The sequence below is a fragment of the Babylonia areolata genome, chromosome 1, assembly GCF_041734735.1.
Source record: "Babylonia areolata isolate BAREFJ2019XMU chromosome 1, ASM4173473v1, whole genome shotgun sequence".
Taxonomy (NCBI): Eukaryota; Metazoa; Mollusca; class Gastropoda; order Neogastropoda; family Buccinidae; genus Babylonia; species Babylonia areolata.
In genome coordinates, this window is record NC_134876.1 from 72,466,455 (window position 1) to 72,483,966 (window position 17,512).

The following is a 17,512-nucleotide window of genomic DNA, read 5'->3' on the forward strand; positions in this document are numbered from 1 at the left end:
CATGGCTGTCTGGTTCCTTGATTGGTGGCTGTTGACCACACACTCTCACAAGTTACATTCATATAAGTCTGCACTGTTTATTCAAGATCATGCTGCTTTGACAAATAACATTTTGTTCCTCTGACCTTCGTTATTACTAATCAGTCACTTAAACCTCACTACAACCTTTCTCTCACAGAAAAACGAGTAAAAAGTTCTGTTCATGTTCCACAACCATTTTCTCATTAGTCATTCACAGCATGATACAGAAAACAATTCCTGTCACTGTTTCTGTCACTGTTTCATCTCAAGGACTGCAACCTGTTGCATCATTATTCAAACTGCTGTTATTCCCAGCTATTGAGGATAATGACTATTTATTCTTTAAGCAAACACGATGCAAGTTCTGTATATCCAAGGCAAACCATCCTTTTCATCAGCTTCCCTAACAAACTTCATCCCTCAGCTGCACATCAACTATCTCAAGCAAAGTTCAGCACCCACAGAGAATTCTGTTGTCACAGGTATTTGCATCCACAGAGAATTTGTTGTCACCAAGTATTTGCAGTCAAGAAATCCATCCAAAAAATCATAATGACAAAAAAAATCCATCAGTAAATATATGACAATGTAAAATTATACAAATGACACTCACCAGATCACACTACTATTAATACAGCTTCTAAAAGAAGTGCAGGACAGATATTTCATTGTCATATTTTCCCAGTCTGGTCCGTTTGTGCTGAAGCCTCATTACTAGTACTACTCTGTCCTGTAATTGTCTAACAGCAAATGCATTTTCCAAATACAAGTAAAGCGATAAATAAATATGTGCAGTTTCATCACATGTGTATGTATGCAAGTATATGGCTAAGTATAAATGTATGTGTTGTGTAGGTGTATATCATGTGCAGCAAGTATTTCATAGACCAATCCCCCCAAACTGTAGCTTTACAAGGCCTCTGAAACTGGTAGTTTCTTTCTTTGCCTTCTCCCTACCTTCTTTCCTGTTAGCCCTTCCTGGAAATGAACAACAACAGGACATAAAAACCCACAGACTCCATGTGCTTTGAGAAACAACCATGGTATTTCACTTTGTCAAAAGCGTAATGTCAAACAAAATACAAATACCCAAAGTTTCTTCATTTCAAACATACAAAAACAGCTTTGACATTATTTGTAAAACAGTCGATGTCAGACACCTATTTTTTGTGGGGAAAACATTCAAAGTCGTTCCTCATATTGTCAGCTAATTTTTTTTTTTTCAATAAAAATATTTTCTGAGTAATTGTATTCAAAAAAGCATGAAATTTTTTTTCACTAACAGTGTTATCCATCAGTATATATTCTACTATACAAGTATGTACTGGTATTATGTCTTCCTTGTAAAAATAAATAAGACAAGACAACTGGGAAAAACAAGGGTGCTAAGGACCCAACTTCTGGTGCTTTTGAAAGAATGACAAAGTATATCAATAATTAAACTAAAACAGAAAAATTATTATCAAGACACAACAAATGAGTGTATGAGTGCATTGTGTGTGTGTGGGGGGGGGTGGGGGCGAGGGTCCGGGGGGGGACAGGGAGGGTGTATACATGTGTGGGTTTTATTGCATGTGTGTGCATGTACACCTGTTTATTTATTGTGTTGGGAAGCGTTCTCATGTAAAAATTATATTAACGTTTCTGTCTGCCTGGTGGACATTCAACAACAAAAAAATATATAATAAAAAAACTGTACAATATTATTATTAGCACAAATAAGACAAATAAATAAAAATGAGAATTTCGAAATAAAAATCAGACAGAAGTGGAAAATCAAAAGATGTTTCACAATAAGTCAAAATGTTTTTTTTCCAAAACAAACCAAAAATCTGATGGAAAAAAAACCACACAGATGCACACTCATCTGTATCACAAAGAAGACATAAAAAAAAAAAAAAATTTTTTTAAAAGGGAGAAAATATACAGTATCACAAATAAGCAAAAAAAAAAGCACAGAAATGTCAGAATGACTGAAACCAAGTGTCTAAGAGAATCACGCAGGTTTACTTCCGCCTTCCACCTCCTCCCCCAGCGAGGATCATGGCAATCCTGATGAAGATGTTCAGGGTGTCCAGGTAAATACCAATGCTCCTAAAAGAGAAAACACACACAGTTTGTCCAGTGTTGATGGGCACATTTTAAACATGCAATGCACACAATGCTCCAAGGTTGATTACATTTCATAAGAAATTTCAAAAGGGGTTGGCCAGTACTCAAGGCTCACAATAAATCAAAATACGTTGTGCATCTGTCTTTTTCTACTGTCAAGTAAACTTTTCAAGCAAAAAGCCATTCAAATACATTTTCTTAACTATTCATGTACACTTATTGAGCCATGAAAAGATTTAAGTTTATTCCACGGTCTTTTGTGGACCAAACCAATGGCTGCAAAGCTGAAGCTAAGTGGCCGCCATGTCAGTGCTCCTGTACCAAGCACGCTGACAGTGCAGCAAATGTGTGTGTGTGTGTGTGTGTGTGTGTGTGTGTGTGCTGCAGAAGTACAGAGGTGAAGTCAACAACGGACTGTCCAAAAATAACAGGTCTGTATATGACTTCCCTGATCTCAGTCTTTGATCATAGCAGCATCGCAGCCGCCTCTGCCTCTTTGTGTGTTCATATATTTTGATTTTACTTTCTTATCTAATGACAGATTTGAAAGAGCCTAATGACAATTTTCTGTTTAAACTGTGACAGAATGTCCTTTGTTAAACTGACTGAAGCATTCTTTTACAGTGCTGTATTCACTTTACTACACACAAAAAAGTTCTCTGTATGGTTTCAGGACAACACATAAACACAGATTTAATTACACATACTTAACCGTGACCCAACTAGTGCAGACTCCGGCAGGGGTCTGATATTCCAAACACAGATTCCAATCTACCCAACCCCCCTTCCCCACTCTTAGTTCCTTTCTTATCTTAAAGGCTAGCCATGTAGCCTGTGACACACAAATTGTGAACTATGGTGGAGGTGAGGTGAAGCACAACATTTAAATGAATTTGATGTCATCCTTGAATTATGTCATGCCTTTGACTGTCACCAATTACTAAATGGCCAGCTTGCCTTGTTAAAGTCGTGAGTAATAACTTGATTATTGTACTAACAGAGATTTGGTCATGTTCTCAACGGGTTGACTTGTCAAAGTCATTATTTCTAACTGGATTATAACTAGATTTAGGTGTTCATGTTCAGCGGTACCTGTCTGGCCTTACCCTACCTTGAGTTCCCCTCTCAGTACCTTCCCTTCCCCTTCCTTCCCCTACCCTTGGCAAAAAATGTACAAGTTGAATGCAATTCATGCGTTTGTCTTCTGTGTCCTTTATCCTCTGAAGAGAAAAAAACCCTTCTATACAGGATAATCCTCCTCTACAACAGTGGCACCCAATGTGGGATATCTTCCAACACCGAGGAGGAAGACTACAGTCACAAGTAGTTGTTGAGACTTTGTGAATCCTCTCTCGCTACCTCCCATGTGCTACATCTGCTAGGCAGATGTCTGACCACCATATCAAACTAACACGCTAGTCAGGCCCTGAGTGCATGTATTTATGTACCTATCAGAGTGGATTTCATCTACAGAATTTTGGCAGAGAACAACCCTTCTGTTGCACACAGGACCGACCTCAGTTTATAGTCTCATCTGAATGACTAGATGTTCAGTTCGATTTTCCATTCAAACTTGGGAGAAAGGGTGAGACCGAGATTCAAATCCAGACCCTCAGGGACACAGAAATGAAAGATAAGCGCCTTAACCATTCTGCCACCTCCTTCCTTTGTCATAACAGATTTCTCTTGAGTGAAATTTGGTCTGCTCTCCCCTGAGAGACTGTCACCACAGTGAAGTGCCACCCACATCATTAAATCTATTCATTTTACTGTCATGTTCACTGCTGCCATGATCATGAACTCACATGTTGACGGGGTCATAGGGTGGAGCCATGTAAGTGGGGTAGGTCTCGGCCATCTTGATGACGCGCTGGGTGTCATACAGCAGGAACATGCCGAACAGCACCAGACCTCCGTACAGGGAGATGGAGTACAGGCCCGCCCCCAGGGCTGTCGTGGGGGGCAAAAACATGGAGCCTGCAACAGAGAGGGAGAACTGAGAATATTCATCACAAACATTATTTTTAAAGTAATCAAACCTCTTGTTTCTGTCCTCGATTCCAACGGTTTAATTCAAGATGGAAGACAAAAAAATACAGTGTTCAATGTAAAAAGTCTTGAAAGAAGTCCTCGATTCCAACGGTTTAATTCAAGATGGAAGACAAAAAAATACAGTGTTCAATGTAAAAAGTCTTGAAAGAAAAAACACAAGCGGAGCATACATCGTGTTCATTCATGGAATACATACAATCAACAAAGACAATGGAAAAGATACACAGAGTATTCTATATTTAAAACAAGGTGACGTGCAAAACCAAATATAACACACTAAAAAGTGACCATTACCTGGGGGTTTTTTTCAACCATGTTTAGAATTAGAGACAAACTATTAACCAAATTTCACATACACACACACACACACACATCCCCCTGTATACAATACAGATAAACTTTTTTCATGTGCTACACTATATTCTGTGCCTTCGTAGAGTCATTACTGCCTAGCTGTTCATTACAAGCCCCACACTGTCAGCCACACTCAGACTCATTCCATTGCAGACCAAATGCCAGCGGTCTGCTAAGAACTGTCAGTGTGAAGTGACTACAATCCACACAGTGAAGAAAACCCTGCAAAACTGATTCACTTCAGTGCTGTTCAGCGGTACCTGTTTGGATTCAACACACAAAGGACACCACCGAATGGGCCATTACTGATGACAGTACTACTAGTTTAGTGGCAGAGTGATCACCTGTAAAGTGGGGCTTGCCACAATGCATATTCAGCATAGGTTCCAAAAATCTGCTGACCAGACTGACCCGAACCCATCACAGGCATTGAAGAGTGTATGTTGAATGCACTGATCCTCTATCACACACTTATGTATACAGTCAGAATATAGATGCATATTTGGGAAATAACAGTCTCACAGATAGATATATACTCACACATATCTATTCACACAGACAAACACACACATACAAAGACTGAATATATGCTATCAGGTACTGAAGTAGTTTCAGTTTCTCAAGAAGGCGTCACTGCATTCGGACAAATATGCCAAACTAAATCTGCTAGGCAGATGCCTGACCAGCAGCATAACACAATGCTCTAAGTCAGGCCTTGAGTGCATGCATGCACATTTGTGAACCTATAAGAAAGGATTTCTTCTGCAGAATTTTGCCAGAGGACAACCTTTATATTGTCATGCTTTTTTTTTTTATAAAGTGTAAAGTGCATGCTGGGTATGGGACCTGGGCTTATTGTCTCATATGAAAGACTAGATGTTCAGTTTGATTTTCCAGTCAAACTTGGGAGAATGGGCCAGACTGGGAATCGAACTCAGACCCTCATGGAGACTGTATGGGCAAGAAAGTGTCTTAACCATTCTGCCACCTTCTTCCCAAATACTAGCTGTCTGCTATGAACTATCAGTGTCAGGTGCCCACAGACAACATAATAAAGAGACCCCCCACTACAAGTGAGTCACCTCTTGGTGTTCAGCACCACCTGTTCAGATCTAGCATAGTCTGGATACCACCTGCTGGGCTAATCCAGGCATAAAAGAGTATATGTAACATCTACAGATCCTAAATTACACATATATATAAATGTACGTTTAGAAATTTATAGTCATGCTTTCACGGACAATTTTACTAACATATACGCACAGAGAGATACACTAAATATATATATATATATACTATCAAGTACTGAAGAAGGCTGGAAGTAAAATATGTCACACTTACCAATGGAAGATGCAAATACTATCCCAAGACCAATGGCCAGAGGTCCTCCCATGTAGAGGAACTTCTCACTGGGTGCACACATTGCCACAGTTGACAGACCTGGAGATCATGCACTTCCGATTACACTTTCTGCTTTTACAAAACACCAGACATCAAACAAAATTAACACTGCCTTCAGATGTAAGTCCAAGTGGATACATATAAAGATATCAAACAATCTGAACATCATGTCCACAAGCATGTCAAACACAGCAATATACATACTGAAACAAGATTTTTTTTAATTATTACTTTCTATTGCTTGTCCTGGTTGTTTTTCCTGTCTTCAATTTTGGTATTAACTCACTCCAGATGAATGGCCCCAATCAGGGCCCTACTGTTCACAACCGCTTCAGATGAAGGGCCCTGGTTCGGGCCTTAGATAGTTTTTAATTTTTGGAGTGGTGCCTAATTTCCACAATGATGTTATGAGCTAAGAATATCTTAACTAACATTTAAACTCTCAACTGTGACCAACAAATGCAGTGTGTGTTGCCGTAACTGGTTCACATGAACAGTGCGAGTCAACAATGGTGTCTGACCAAGTTTTGTCTCAGTCACACGGCAGACAACAGAGTTAGACGAAGGGACCCTATCGTGGCTATATAACGTTCTGAATAAAATCTGTTTCAAACTCTTCGTGATTTCCTGGATTCGTTTACAAGTCAACAGTGTGTGCAAATTTTGAACAAAAAATATGAATGCTTTCATCATCTCATTCACTGTATGATAACATAAGAAGAGAGGAAGTTTTTTTATATTGTCCCCAACTAACTCATTATGTTACTGATCAGTTTGGAAGTTTTCAGTTAATAAATTCAAACATTTGTTTTTTTGGTGATTTTATTTCTTACCAATACAAATGGGCCATCTGTGGGGAAAGTCAGGGGAGCTAACAAGCAGTACTGAGCAAGCTAAAGGTATCAGCTCATCAAAAGAGCAATCTTAGTTTTCTTTACTCAGGATACCATCATCCAAGACAAGTACTAATCAGTAAAGAGCCCAGCGATGAGAGTAATCCTTTATTTAATACCAGCATGTGCCCTATGTATGGATCTAAGAATGCAATGTCTCCAAACTCTTCAATACCATATTTATGTTTTGTAATTGAGATATCCATGTATCGTATGTGCCATAATCTAAGGGAGATGGAAATACAACTGCATGGCTTTCTGAAAAGAAATCGCTGTTACAAACACCTTGAATGAACAAACACATCCAGTTAGTGAATATCCTGAGGCCACAAACACCATATGAATCAAATAACCACTAACCTCCAACAACCCCTGCAGTGTAGCATGCCGCTCTGGTCAGAAGGGGTCCACCCAGCAGGCACAGTGGTGCCACCACAGCTCCCATGATGCCAGCATGAACAATCCACGCCATTTGCTTGGCGCCGATGCCCTCCTTGTATGGCATTGCCCGCACCACCATGCCTGACCCAATCATGGCAGCAAATGTTGCTCCAATGGCCTGAAAGAACAAACTCCTTACGGTAAACTTTGCTTCCCTCTCTGTCCTTGCCACCTCTGATTAATCTAACTCAATGCAACAGATACATATTATTCAAATGTTTATCAGTTAAAAAATGAAAATAAGATAATAATGATGAACAGTTTTTGAGCGTTTACAAATCAGCATGCATTCCTTGTAAGATTTTCTTGCAAGGTTCCCCATCTCTTCTTCCTAATTATCAAATTACACAATGCTAAAACTGATATGAATTTATCTATCTTTTTTTTCTTTTTTTTTTTCACAGAATGCCAAAGATTCACAACTTAAGTGTCAGAAGAACTGTCTCATAATTCTAGGTCTTTTCCTGTATACATATTATAATTCATGTACAATGAGGCATCACAGACACTTTTAATGATTTAACTATATTACCACGTACCTAACTGGGTTGATTTTCACCTCAGGTGAGGTGTTCACTGTGAATGTGCAGCTGGAAATAGGATATATTATATATATATATATATGAAGCAGAGATTTTCTACCTTTGTTACGTTCTCTTGGACGTCTTCTTCACAGCAAAATAGCCGGCGTCAAGTATTTTGTTTCAACATTTGTGAAATCTACTGGATAGAAACTGGTTAAGGTTTAGATCAAGGGAAGTTACTCTAAAGATAGATGAATGATTGCTGAGTAGAATTCTAAGAGTCTTTTCCATGAGACCGTTGGCAGGAAGTTTTTGTTTCAAGTAAAACAGAGCATGCAGATGTGCATATGTGTCTAAGGGCAAGCGACTTGATCACGCAGATATGCATATTACATTTTCTGCGCAGCTTGTAGATCCACGCATATGTGTAAAGTACATTATCATGAAGTTTTTTTGTTTTGTTTTTTCTTGCTGCCCCGTCATCTGCACCGTTTCAGTGGCATTGCTCCCACGCCGCTCATTCCGAGTCCCCCATACACGGCCACACCCGGGTTCGTCTGATGCAGTCCCAGAGCTGGCAGTCCACAGGGAACCATCAATGTTAGGTCACCAGGAGGCCACACACCAGAGGAGACCCTGCACTGCTGCTGAGTCACTTCAGTGGTGTTCAGTGGTGCCTGTTCTGATTTAACATACTTAGGACACCACATACTAAACCCCCTACTGAAGACAATAATGGCTTAGTCAAGGAGCCAGACTGAGTGAGCGTCGCTCCCATGGAGACCACCACCACGTCCCTCCAACTACAGCCCCCAACGAATCTGCCAACACTGAAGACATTGACAGGACTCACCCCAAGCACAGAAGTGGAAGGGTATTGAAACTAAGATCACCATGACAGCAGGGCATGAAAGGCCACAGACTTTGAGATATTTTTGTTTATATTGGTAATGATGGAGGAGGAGGATGACGATGATGACGACGTCGTTGCTATAGAGGTCCATTTTGGTTGGGACTTCATGACAAGGCTGTACTCTACACTTCCTTTCATAATGACATCCCAGTGTCAACCAGGCCTGAGAGATACAGACAATTGCAGTGCTGGTCAGGTAATTAGAGCAACACACCCAAAGACACATGCGTGAAGTGGATCACACTCGACCGTGTGGTCCATGTCTCCCCATTTAAGCCACACTCAACTCTGGGTAGGAGCCGGCCACAGGGCCAAAAAATCCACCTCCGCTGGGATTCGAACCCACATCCTCCCAGCTGTCAGTCCGTGACGCTAACGACTTCGCCACAGTGGCTGTTTATCATAAAGTTAATACTAGACCAATAACAAAAATATAATTGCTGTTATTCCCTGCACCTTTATCCCCCTAAAAGAAATCACTATGCCATGCCATTCAAAGTTTCAGAAGACGGGGAAAAGGAAAATCATCTCCATGGATATGAGTGACAATCTCTCTTGCAAACACACTTGCACAAACACACACACACACACACACACACACACACACAGCTTACAACAGACAACTTCAATTACTATGAATCTAACAGACCTAAAAATTTACAAAAACAATGTTCTTGAGCAAACAAGCATAACATAAAACAGACTGATTCTTCAATTATAGAATACATTTGGTATGCAATAAGAAAACACACTATAAAATGCTCCTCTGCACACATACACAATTTCAGCAGTATACAAAACAGCTCCACAAACAGCATTATCAATGGGACAGCGTGTGTGTGTGTGTGTGTGTGTGTGTGTGTGTGTGTGTGTGCGTGTATGTGTGTGTGTGTGCATGCATGCAGCTATGTCACTGACACATCTGATCGGTCTTTTTCATAAAAATGATTACAGTGCCCTGTGGTTTTAATTTTTTGTAACCATTTTTCCCCATACTGATGTCAGTTATTAGTGCTCTGGGCCCCTGTGCTAAGGATGTGGAGTGCATTATAAATACCACTATTATTATTATTATTACTATTAAAGCTATGTATACCAGCCAGGAGTTTCTCATCATCAAGTTCATCATGGCAGGACTGCGGCTAACAGCCACAGCAGACAGGGCTGTGATGGCAAGGCCACCGCCGAAATACATATAGGTGCTGCGGATTCTACTCCGAACTTCTTGAGACCACATTCTGAAATGTCAAAATCAATAATAATAAAATTAATAATAATGATAATAATATGCAGACATGAAGGAATATTCACTGAAAAGGTCTGTACCAGATAAGAATCGCTTATTTCATACAATCGTTTCTGCTCTATATAACAATAACGAAGTAATTAATTCCATGTGCATTAAAAAAAAAAAAAAAAAGTTGATTGATTTGATTGATTGTCAAACACATGCATACACTCACACACATATATAAGCTGCCTGAAAAGTACATATACTGTTTGTATGTGCATATGTAAAAAAAAATAATAATAATAATAATAAAAAAGTGAAAAAGAGGGCATTACATGTCATTCTGCATACATACACTTTACTTTAAATATTAAACAACAAAGCAACCGCACACATTTGAGTCAAAAAACCTGGGCAAAAGGCTATGGGAAAAACAGGTGAAGTTTGTTATCCTTCATATTCTTGGAGTGAAACACACATAAATAAGGAACAAACGAATACATTCACACACATGAAAAGCAAATTATGTAATAGTGTTTACCCACCAGCTTCCAGACAAAGGGAGAGATTTTTTCAAAAGAATCCCAAACAACTTTGCTTTAATTGGTATTGGTCTGTCTTCAAAATTTCTGCAATTATTTGCAGTCTTTTGAGAGTCTTGATCAGTTGTTTCCCTTCTGTTTATGTTTGACAGTTGTTCTCTGTCTAGTCTCTCTAATTTAACATGAACTCAAACTTCTTGAATGACTAAGCCATTCTGCCCCTGTCTGGGGAGGATGTAAGGGGGAGGGAAAAAACAAAACAAAAGATGTTCATATCTGACAGATTCTCTCTCTTTCTTACAGTTCCACTACTTTCAATCCATTTAATTACTTCTCAGTATTATTTTTTAATATCATTTGCTCTTTCCCACTTCCCACCATGGATAACAACTTACACAGATCTGTCGATGGCACCAACTTCATTGGAGAGGCCCAGTCCATAGTAACACAGAGCCCCAATACCTACTACTGACGCACCGGCCACCAGACCACGACCCAAGTTGAATGCTGTCAAGCAATTCAAAAAACATCATTCAGTTATCAAGAGGAAGGTGGCAAAATGTTTAAGATGCTTATCTGCCAGTACAGTGTTTGTGAGGGTCTCGGTTAGAATCCCTGTTTCACCCTTTCTCCCATGTTTGACAGGAAAATCAAACTGCGTCTAGTCATTCAGATGAGGCAACAAACCATGCAGCACACACTTTGCTCACTGAAAAAGAATCCATGGCAACATAAATGTTGTCCTCTGGCAAAATTCTGTTAAAGAAACCCACTCTTATATACTATACAAATATATAATTTTATATTATATATATATATATGCATGCACATAAAGCCAGACTACTGCGCTGAGTTATGCTGCTGTCAGGAATCTGCCTTGCAGATGTGGTGTAGCGTATGTGGATTTGTCTGAATGCAGTGACGCCTCCTTGAGAAACTGAAACTCAGTTATAAAAAGGAAGGGAAATTCTACAATGTAAAGAAACATACCTAATTCATTGATATTTAAATACCTTTGCTTTAAATTAAAATAAATGTCCCATCTTCCAACACTATGTACATGAAATAAAGTTAGTCTCAGTCACAAAAACATGCAACTGCAATCTCACTAGGATGTTTTAGTAACCAAGCAAGAATGCCTATGGCACATGAGGGTAAAATAATAAAATAACAGTTCTGAAACTGAGGACTGTTATATGCGTTGACCTATTAAACACCCATAAATGTTATATTTATATATATATCTGTATTTGAGAAGACACAATTTTTCTTTTTATTGTGAACATTGAGAACATACTTTCTTCATGTCAGTACTGCCAATCTTAAATGGACTTTCTAGTCAAGCTGTTTCTGTATCTCGATGTAGCAGTCCTTGAGCTTCGGATTAAAGGTGTCAGAGCATGTGGACACATTCATATATGCTACACCACATCTGCTTTTAAAAAACAAAATAAAGATAAATAATAAAATAAAACAAATGGATACAATTTAAAAAGCACCAGCAGATGACTGACCTTGCATACACCCAATGCGCTGATCAGGCCTTAAGAGCCTATCCTAGATTTGCATAACACATGATTTACATAAAAAATAAATTAATTACATAAGAAAAAAACTGAACAAAAATTAAGATAATATACTAAAATATAGTTAAGAAAACCCACTAACACAGATAAAGTACCTGTGTCTCCAGCAGGGGCCATGATGCTCTCCTTTAGCGACTTGGCTTTCTGGGCCTGTCTCCTGAGGGCATGCCGTGACTCTGATGCATAGGACTGAATACGCATGGTCATCCATGGCTGCTTGGGTGCGACCCTGGTGATGCCACTCCTGCCCAAAGTGCTCACAAAGGCCGTCAGTGGCACTGAACTACTGCAACGGACTGCTTGGGACAGCAGCATCCTGATCTGTGGAAACAATTGAATATTTACTTTCACATGCGCACATGCACACACACACCCATAGCCATCACATATTCTTACATTCACATATCAGAAATTTAAAATACTGTTTTTAACTTCTCACTTGCTAATTCATTAAAGAAATTGCAACTTATATCAAAACATCAAAGTTCAAGTTGATCTTTTCAACTCTTGTTATTCAAAATCAAATTTTTTCTGCCTTGCACAGGAAGTTGCAGAATGTTACTTACCTCATTAAATGAAGGTTTTTTCCCGTTGTATAAACATTTCAGTGTTAGTAATAGTAATAATAGTAGGAGCTAATGTTTTTTACCTCTGTCCTTTTACGCCCCTTCCTGAACTACATAATATATGATAATTTCTTAGTGGTTTGCTTTGCATGCCTTCTTAAATTTCATTTTATCATCAGTGAGAATAAAATCTTACTCATCAAAATCTTGAAAACTGTTGCATTTTGGGATCACTATCAAGCAGATTTTTTAACTTGTCAGACTTTGTGCAGTTTTAATGTTAGTGTCGAGACTGTTCCAGTGCTTGATAACTTGATTAGTAAAATTGATCTTAGATTCCAATTGTTATCAGAATGCAGCTAAATCCTTCACTCATACTGGCTCATTTGAAAAATGAAAACCCTGACATTGTGTAATCAGAAATCATTATTTATAAAAACCAGTTAATCTTATTCAATTACATTTGACAAACTGGCTTGGGAGAAAATATACTTAAAAATAACCATCACACATTTTAATTTTTCAGACAAAAACGTATAACAACGACAACAACAACAAAAAAAACAACAACTACCAACAATTGCCAGAGTTCTGGATGGTTGAGTAGTAATAGCTTTGCTTGAAGGAGAAAGGAAATGTCAAGAATGTGTGTGTGTGTGTGTGTGTGTGTGTGTGTGTGTGTGTGAGTGTGTGTGTGATATCTAATTTTTCTAAACAGTATGTAAATAATCTTATCATTTCCACATGGATTTAGAAACTCACTTCATGACTTATTCAATTTATTCATCTACATTTGTCATTATGATTGTTACAAAAAAAAATAAGTATGAAGCATCAATTCATAATTTTAATTAACTTATTCAACCTCTTTACGATGAGGCGTTGATAGTTATTCTTACTAAAAACAAAACAAAACAAACAAACAAAAAAAGAACAACAAAAAATCACATAATAATAAAGATCATTAGTACAATCTCTTTGCAGTTCTGTGTACGGTTGTCTGAAGTTGTCTGACTGAGCTTCAGCGTGTTTACATAACTTAGAAATTAAATGTTTCCCGGATTCAGCTACGTTGAAAACCAATTTTATTCTTACCTTGAATTAGTTACCTTCTTCCTTAACCGAAATATATTTCGTTTCACAAATGACAATATGCAGTTCTAGAAAACTGTGCAGCTGATATGACTTTCCACACAGCGAAACCTTTTGCATCAGACGTTGACCTGAGTGACACAAGTTTTCTTTAATGTGGGTAGTGTCCCCTGTGCAGATTTCGTGATCTTTCTACCAAAACAGATGAAAATCTTCTTTGTGAGTGGGCATGCGTGCGAACACGCGCACGTAAACTCTCTCTCTCTCTCTCTCTCTCTCTCTCTCTCTCTCTCTCTCTCTCTTGTGCCACGTGTGTGTGTGTGTGTGTGTGTGTGTGTGTGTGTGTATTCGATATAATCAAGTTATATACATATGTGTGTGTGTGTGTGTGTGTGTGTGTGTGTGTGTGTGTGTGTGTGTGTGTTATAATTGTATACATATAATACACATACACACATATATGTATATAATTATATCACACACACACACACACACACACACACACACACACACACACACACACACACACATGTATATAATTATATAATACACACACACACACACACACACACACACACACGCGCACGCACACACACACACACACACACAGATATATATATATATATATATATATATATATATATATATATAACATAAAAAATACATATTAGTTATATACTGTACTGATATATATATATATATATATAAACAGAACAAAAACACCAAAAGAATAGTTAAAACTAAAAGCACTTGTTTCTTCTATTTGTAGTTCCTCTCGGCAAAGTTACGTCTGTTGTTAACTGAATGAGGATGAATTATTTAGCCTATTAATGTGTATTGTCTGTGCTTATTGGTCTTTTTTTTTTCTCTTCTCTTTGTTCTTCAGTTAACATAACTCTTATTGTTTGTATGGTGTATCTAAACTATTTATGTATGTAACGTTTCTATACCCCCAGGGGGCACAAGAAATAAACTTTTTGCCTTTGCCTTTATATGTATATGAAAAATAGTCATAGTATGGTACGGTAAACTCCCACTAAATCGCTCTGTTCATGTATTTATCAATCAGTCAATCACTTTATTGTCTGAACCAGAATACCGTGCAGAAATTCGCCTTCAGGCTCGTCGTACAGAAAATATTTTAGGAACGACAGTAACTTTTTAAAATGAAGAAATTCATTCCATCATTAAATTAAAACACTCACACGAACATGGCGCGGGAAATAGTTGGGGGTGAGGAACGGAACGGCGTCAGTTGCACTATCAACATCACAGTAGGTTTGTCACCAAAAAAAAAAAAAATATATATATATATATATATAAATGATCGACATAAACTACATTATTTAATAAGTCTTAATCTAAAAAGAAATACACTGGTTTAGATATATGTATATATATATATATACATACATACATACATATATATATATATATATATATATATATATATATATACATTTCTTTTTAAATGATGGATAGCAGGTAAGGGCGTGGAGGTAGGGGTGGGGGGGATATGAACTAAATTAGAAGGTGAGAGGAGTGGCCGGGGGGTGATAAATATAAGGAAACCTTTACACACACACACACACACACACACACACACACACACACACACACACACACACACACACATCCCAAACGTGGCAGTCTAGCTTTTTGCACCCATCTTTTCACAGCCCCGCCCCCTCCCTTTCCCCGCCGGCGCCCCCCCTGCACCCCCCCAACTCCCACCCTCTCCCCCTCTATTTTTTCTGCTGATGCTTGAAAGATTGGCCGTGATTCTCACTGCCCATCAGAGTGTATCGAGTTTGACGGTGGCGTGGGCTACATGACTCTCTCCTTCCCGCACCCCCACTCCCACCCCCCCACACCCCCTCCTCTCCCGTGGAAAGTAATCCGACGCCCTTCCTCTTCTACTCGCTTCCTTCCTTCTTTCTATGGAGTGATCACAATCATGTTATTGATTATTCTGTCACTGTTCATGACACTGCTTCCTTCGCTCGGTCCTCTCAGGGATGTTTATCCAACTTTGGCACAGTCAGTCCATCCTTGCGATTCGTGGGGTCCTCTGCATGGCAGGAACAACGTCCAGAAGCACAGCCGACTTTTAAGTTGTTTTGTCTTCGACTGAGAGTTCGGGTCGAGTCTCAGCAGAGATTGTTTTTTCCTCGTGTCCGGCTCTATCCAGAATTGAGAGTGCTATGGGCTCAAATGAAAAGACGGGGATCATATAGATGAGGAACACCCACTTCATGGGTGTTTGGGAGTGTTGCTCAAATTTCCTGACCAACACTGCAGATGTCTGTATCTCTCGGGCCTGGATGACACTGGTATATATATATTATCAAGAAAGCATAATGTACAGCCTTGTCGCGTAAACCGAAACTTAAAACAAAAATCTAAAGTAACATTTTTACTATCATCATTTGTCATCGAAAAAAAAAAAGTCCCAGATTCTATGGCCCGCTTTCATGCCGTACTCTTATGGCGACTTCAGTTTCGATCCCCTCCACTTCCATGCTTGGAGTTAGTTCCTGTCAAGGTCTCAGGTTTCAGCAGAGGACTATTGCAAGAGCAACGTGGTGGCGATCTCTACTCTGGAGCCCGGGGACACTCACACAGTCTGGCTCCGCGACAAAGCGATTATTGTCTTCAGTAAAGGCATTAGTGTATAGTTACTTGAAAATGCTGAATCAGAACATCTTGTCATCCAGGCATATCATTAAACATTAGCCTACACCCGTAGTTGTTCGATTTTCAATCATGTTTCTAATTAAAATTATCTCTTTTTTCTCTTTTTTTTTTTTTTTTTTGTCTTCGGCATTAATAAGAATACAGCAGCAGCAACAGTGGTAGCGAGAACAACAGCCGGTATCAACGACGGGGGAAACGAGTAGTATTAGTAGTAGTTGTTGTTGTTGTTGTTGTAGGAGTAGTAGTTACATGTGTTGTTGTTGTATGATTGAAACATCAACATTGTCGTCGTTGTCATAGTTGTCATCATCGTCATTATCATCCCTATAGACAATAACAAAAGAATATGCAAACGAAAGTAGAACTAGAAAATAACTTTTTTTCCTTTGAAAAAAAAATATATATACATAAATCCACCCTAGGGTTGTATCTGCTTTGTTCAAAATCGTAATGTTCCACACCACAAACAAAAAAAAAAACTGGAATGTGGCAAAATGTTCCTTGAGTTGATCGGTTTCATTCGATGGAATATGGTTTTTGTTAGTCTCTGGAACAAATCAGAGAGATCACAAAAATGTTCCTTTCTGGTGATTCAGAGATATCGCAATAGGTTTCTTCTGAGTACTTCTAAGATGTCGCAACAAAACATTTGGAGGTAGATTGTACATGATATACTGACCTGATCGGATGGAGGTGGCAGTTGGGCATAGTTCTGAAACGCCCGGCCACAAAATAATTTCAGAAAATAACAACAACAACTATATTCATTAGAATGATGAGGATGATGATAATGATGATGATGACGACAACAACAACAACAACAACAATAATATTAATAATAATACCCGCACACTGCCGGGGGTAAATCTGACAGGAATATATTTCTCGTCTTCACCGGCTGCGTCCAGCACTGACTGGGCCAGACTCGCATCCCGCGTCAACCCAGTTCGGTTAATAAAAGTTGAGGTTTCGCCATTTTGGTGCCAGAAATCTTACAGTGCCGTACGTGAGTAAAACAATCATTCAGTTTGTTTGATCTTTCTCGTGCTTTACCTACAGTTAAAAACTGTATGTGTCTTCAGTTTGT

General features: G+C 38.8%; 1 protein-coding gene across 1 annotated transcript; it reads right to left on the bottom strand.

Annotated features, from left to right (window-relative positions):
• Positions 1-1,044: 1,044 nt before the first annotated feature.
• LOC143287087 (growth hormone-inducible transmembrane protein-like) lies at positions 1,045-13,884 on the bottom strand. Its single transcript, XM_076595070.1, has 8 exons — positions 13,732-13,884; positions 12,166-12,391; positions 10,880-10,991; positions 9,808-9,949; positions 7,194-7,392; positions 5,881-5,979; positions 3,939-4,110; positions 1,045-2,115 (listed from the first exon to the last, which is right to left on the bottom strand). The coding sequence occupies exons 2-8, from the start codon at positions 12,383-12,385 to the stop codon at positions 2,028-2,030; spliced, it is 1,032 nt and encodes a 343-aa protein (XP_076451185.1). The 5' UTR covers positions 12,386-12,391; positions 13,732-13,884; the 3' UTR covers positions 1,045-2,027.
• Positions 13,885-17,512: the final 3,628 nt, after the last annotated feature.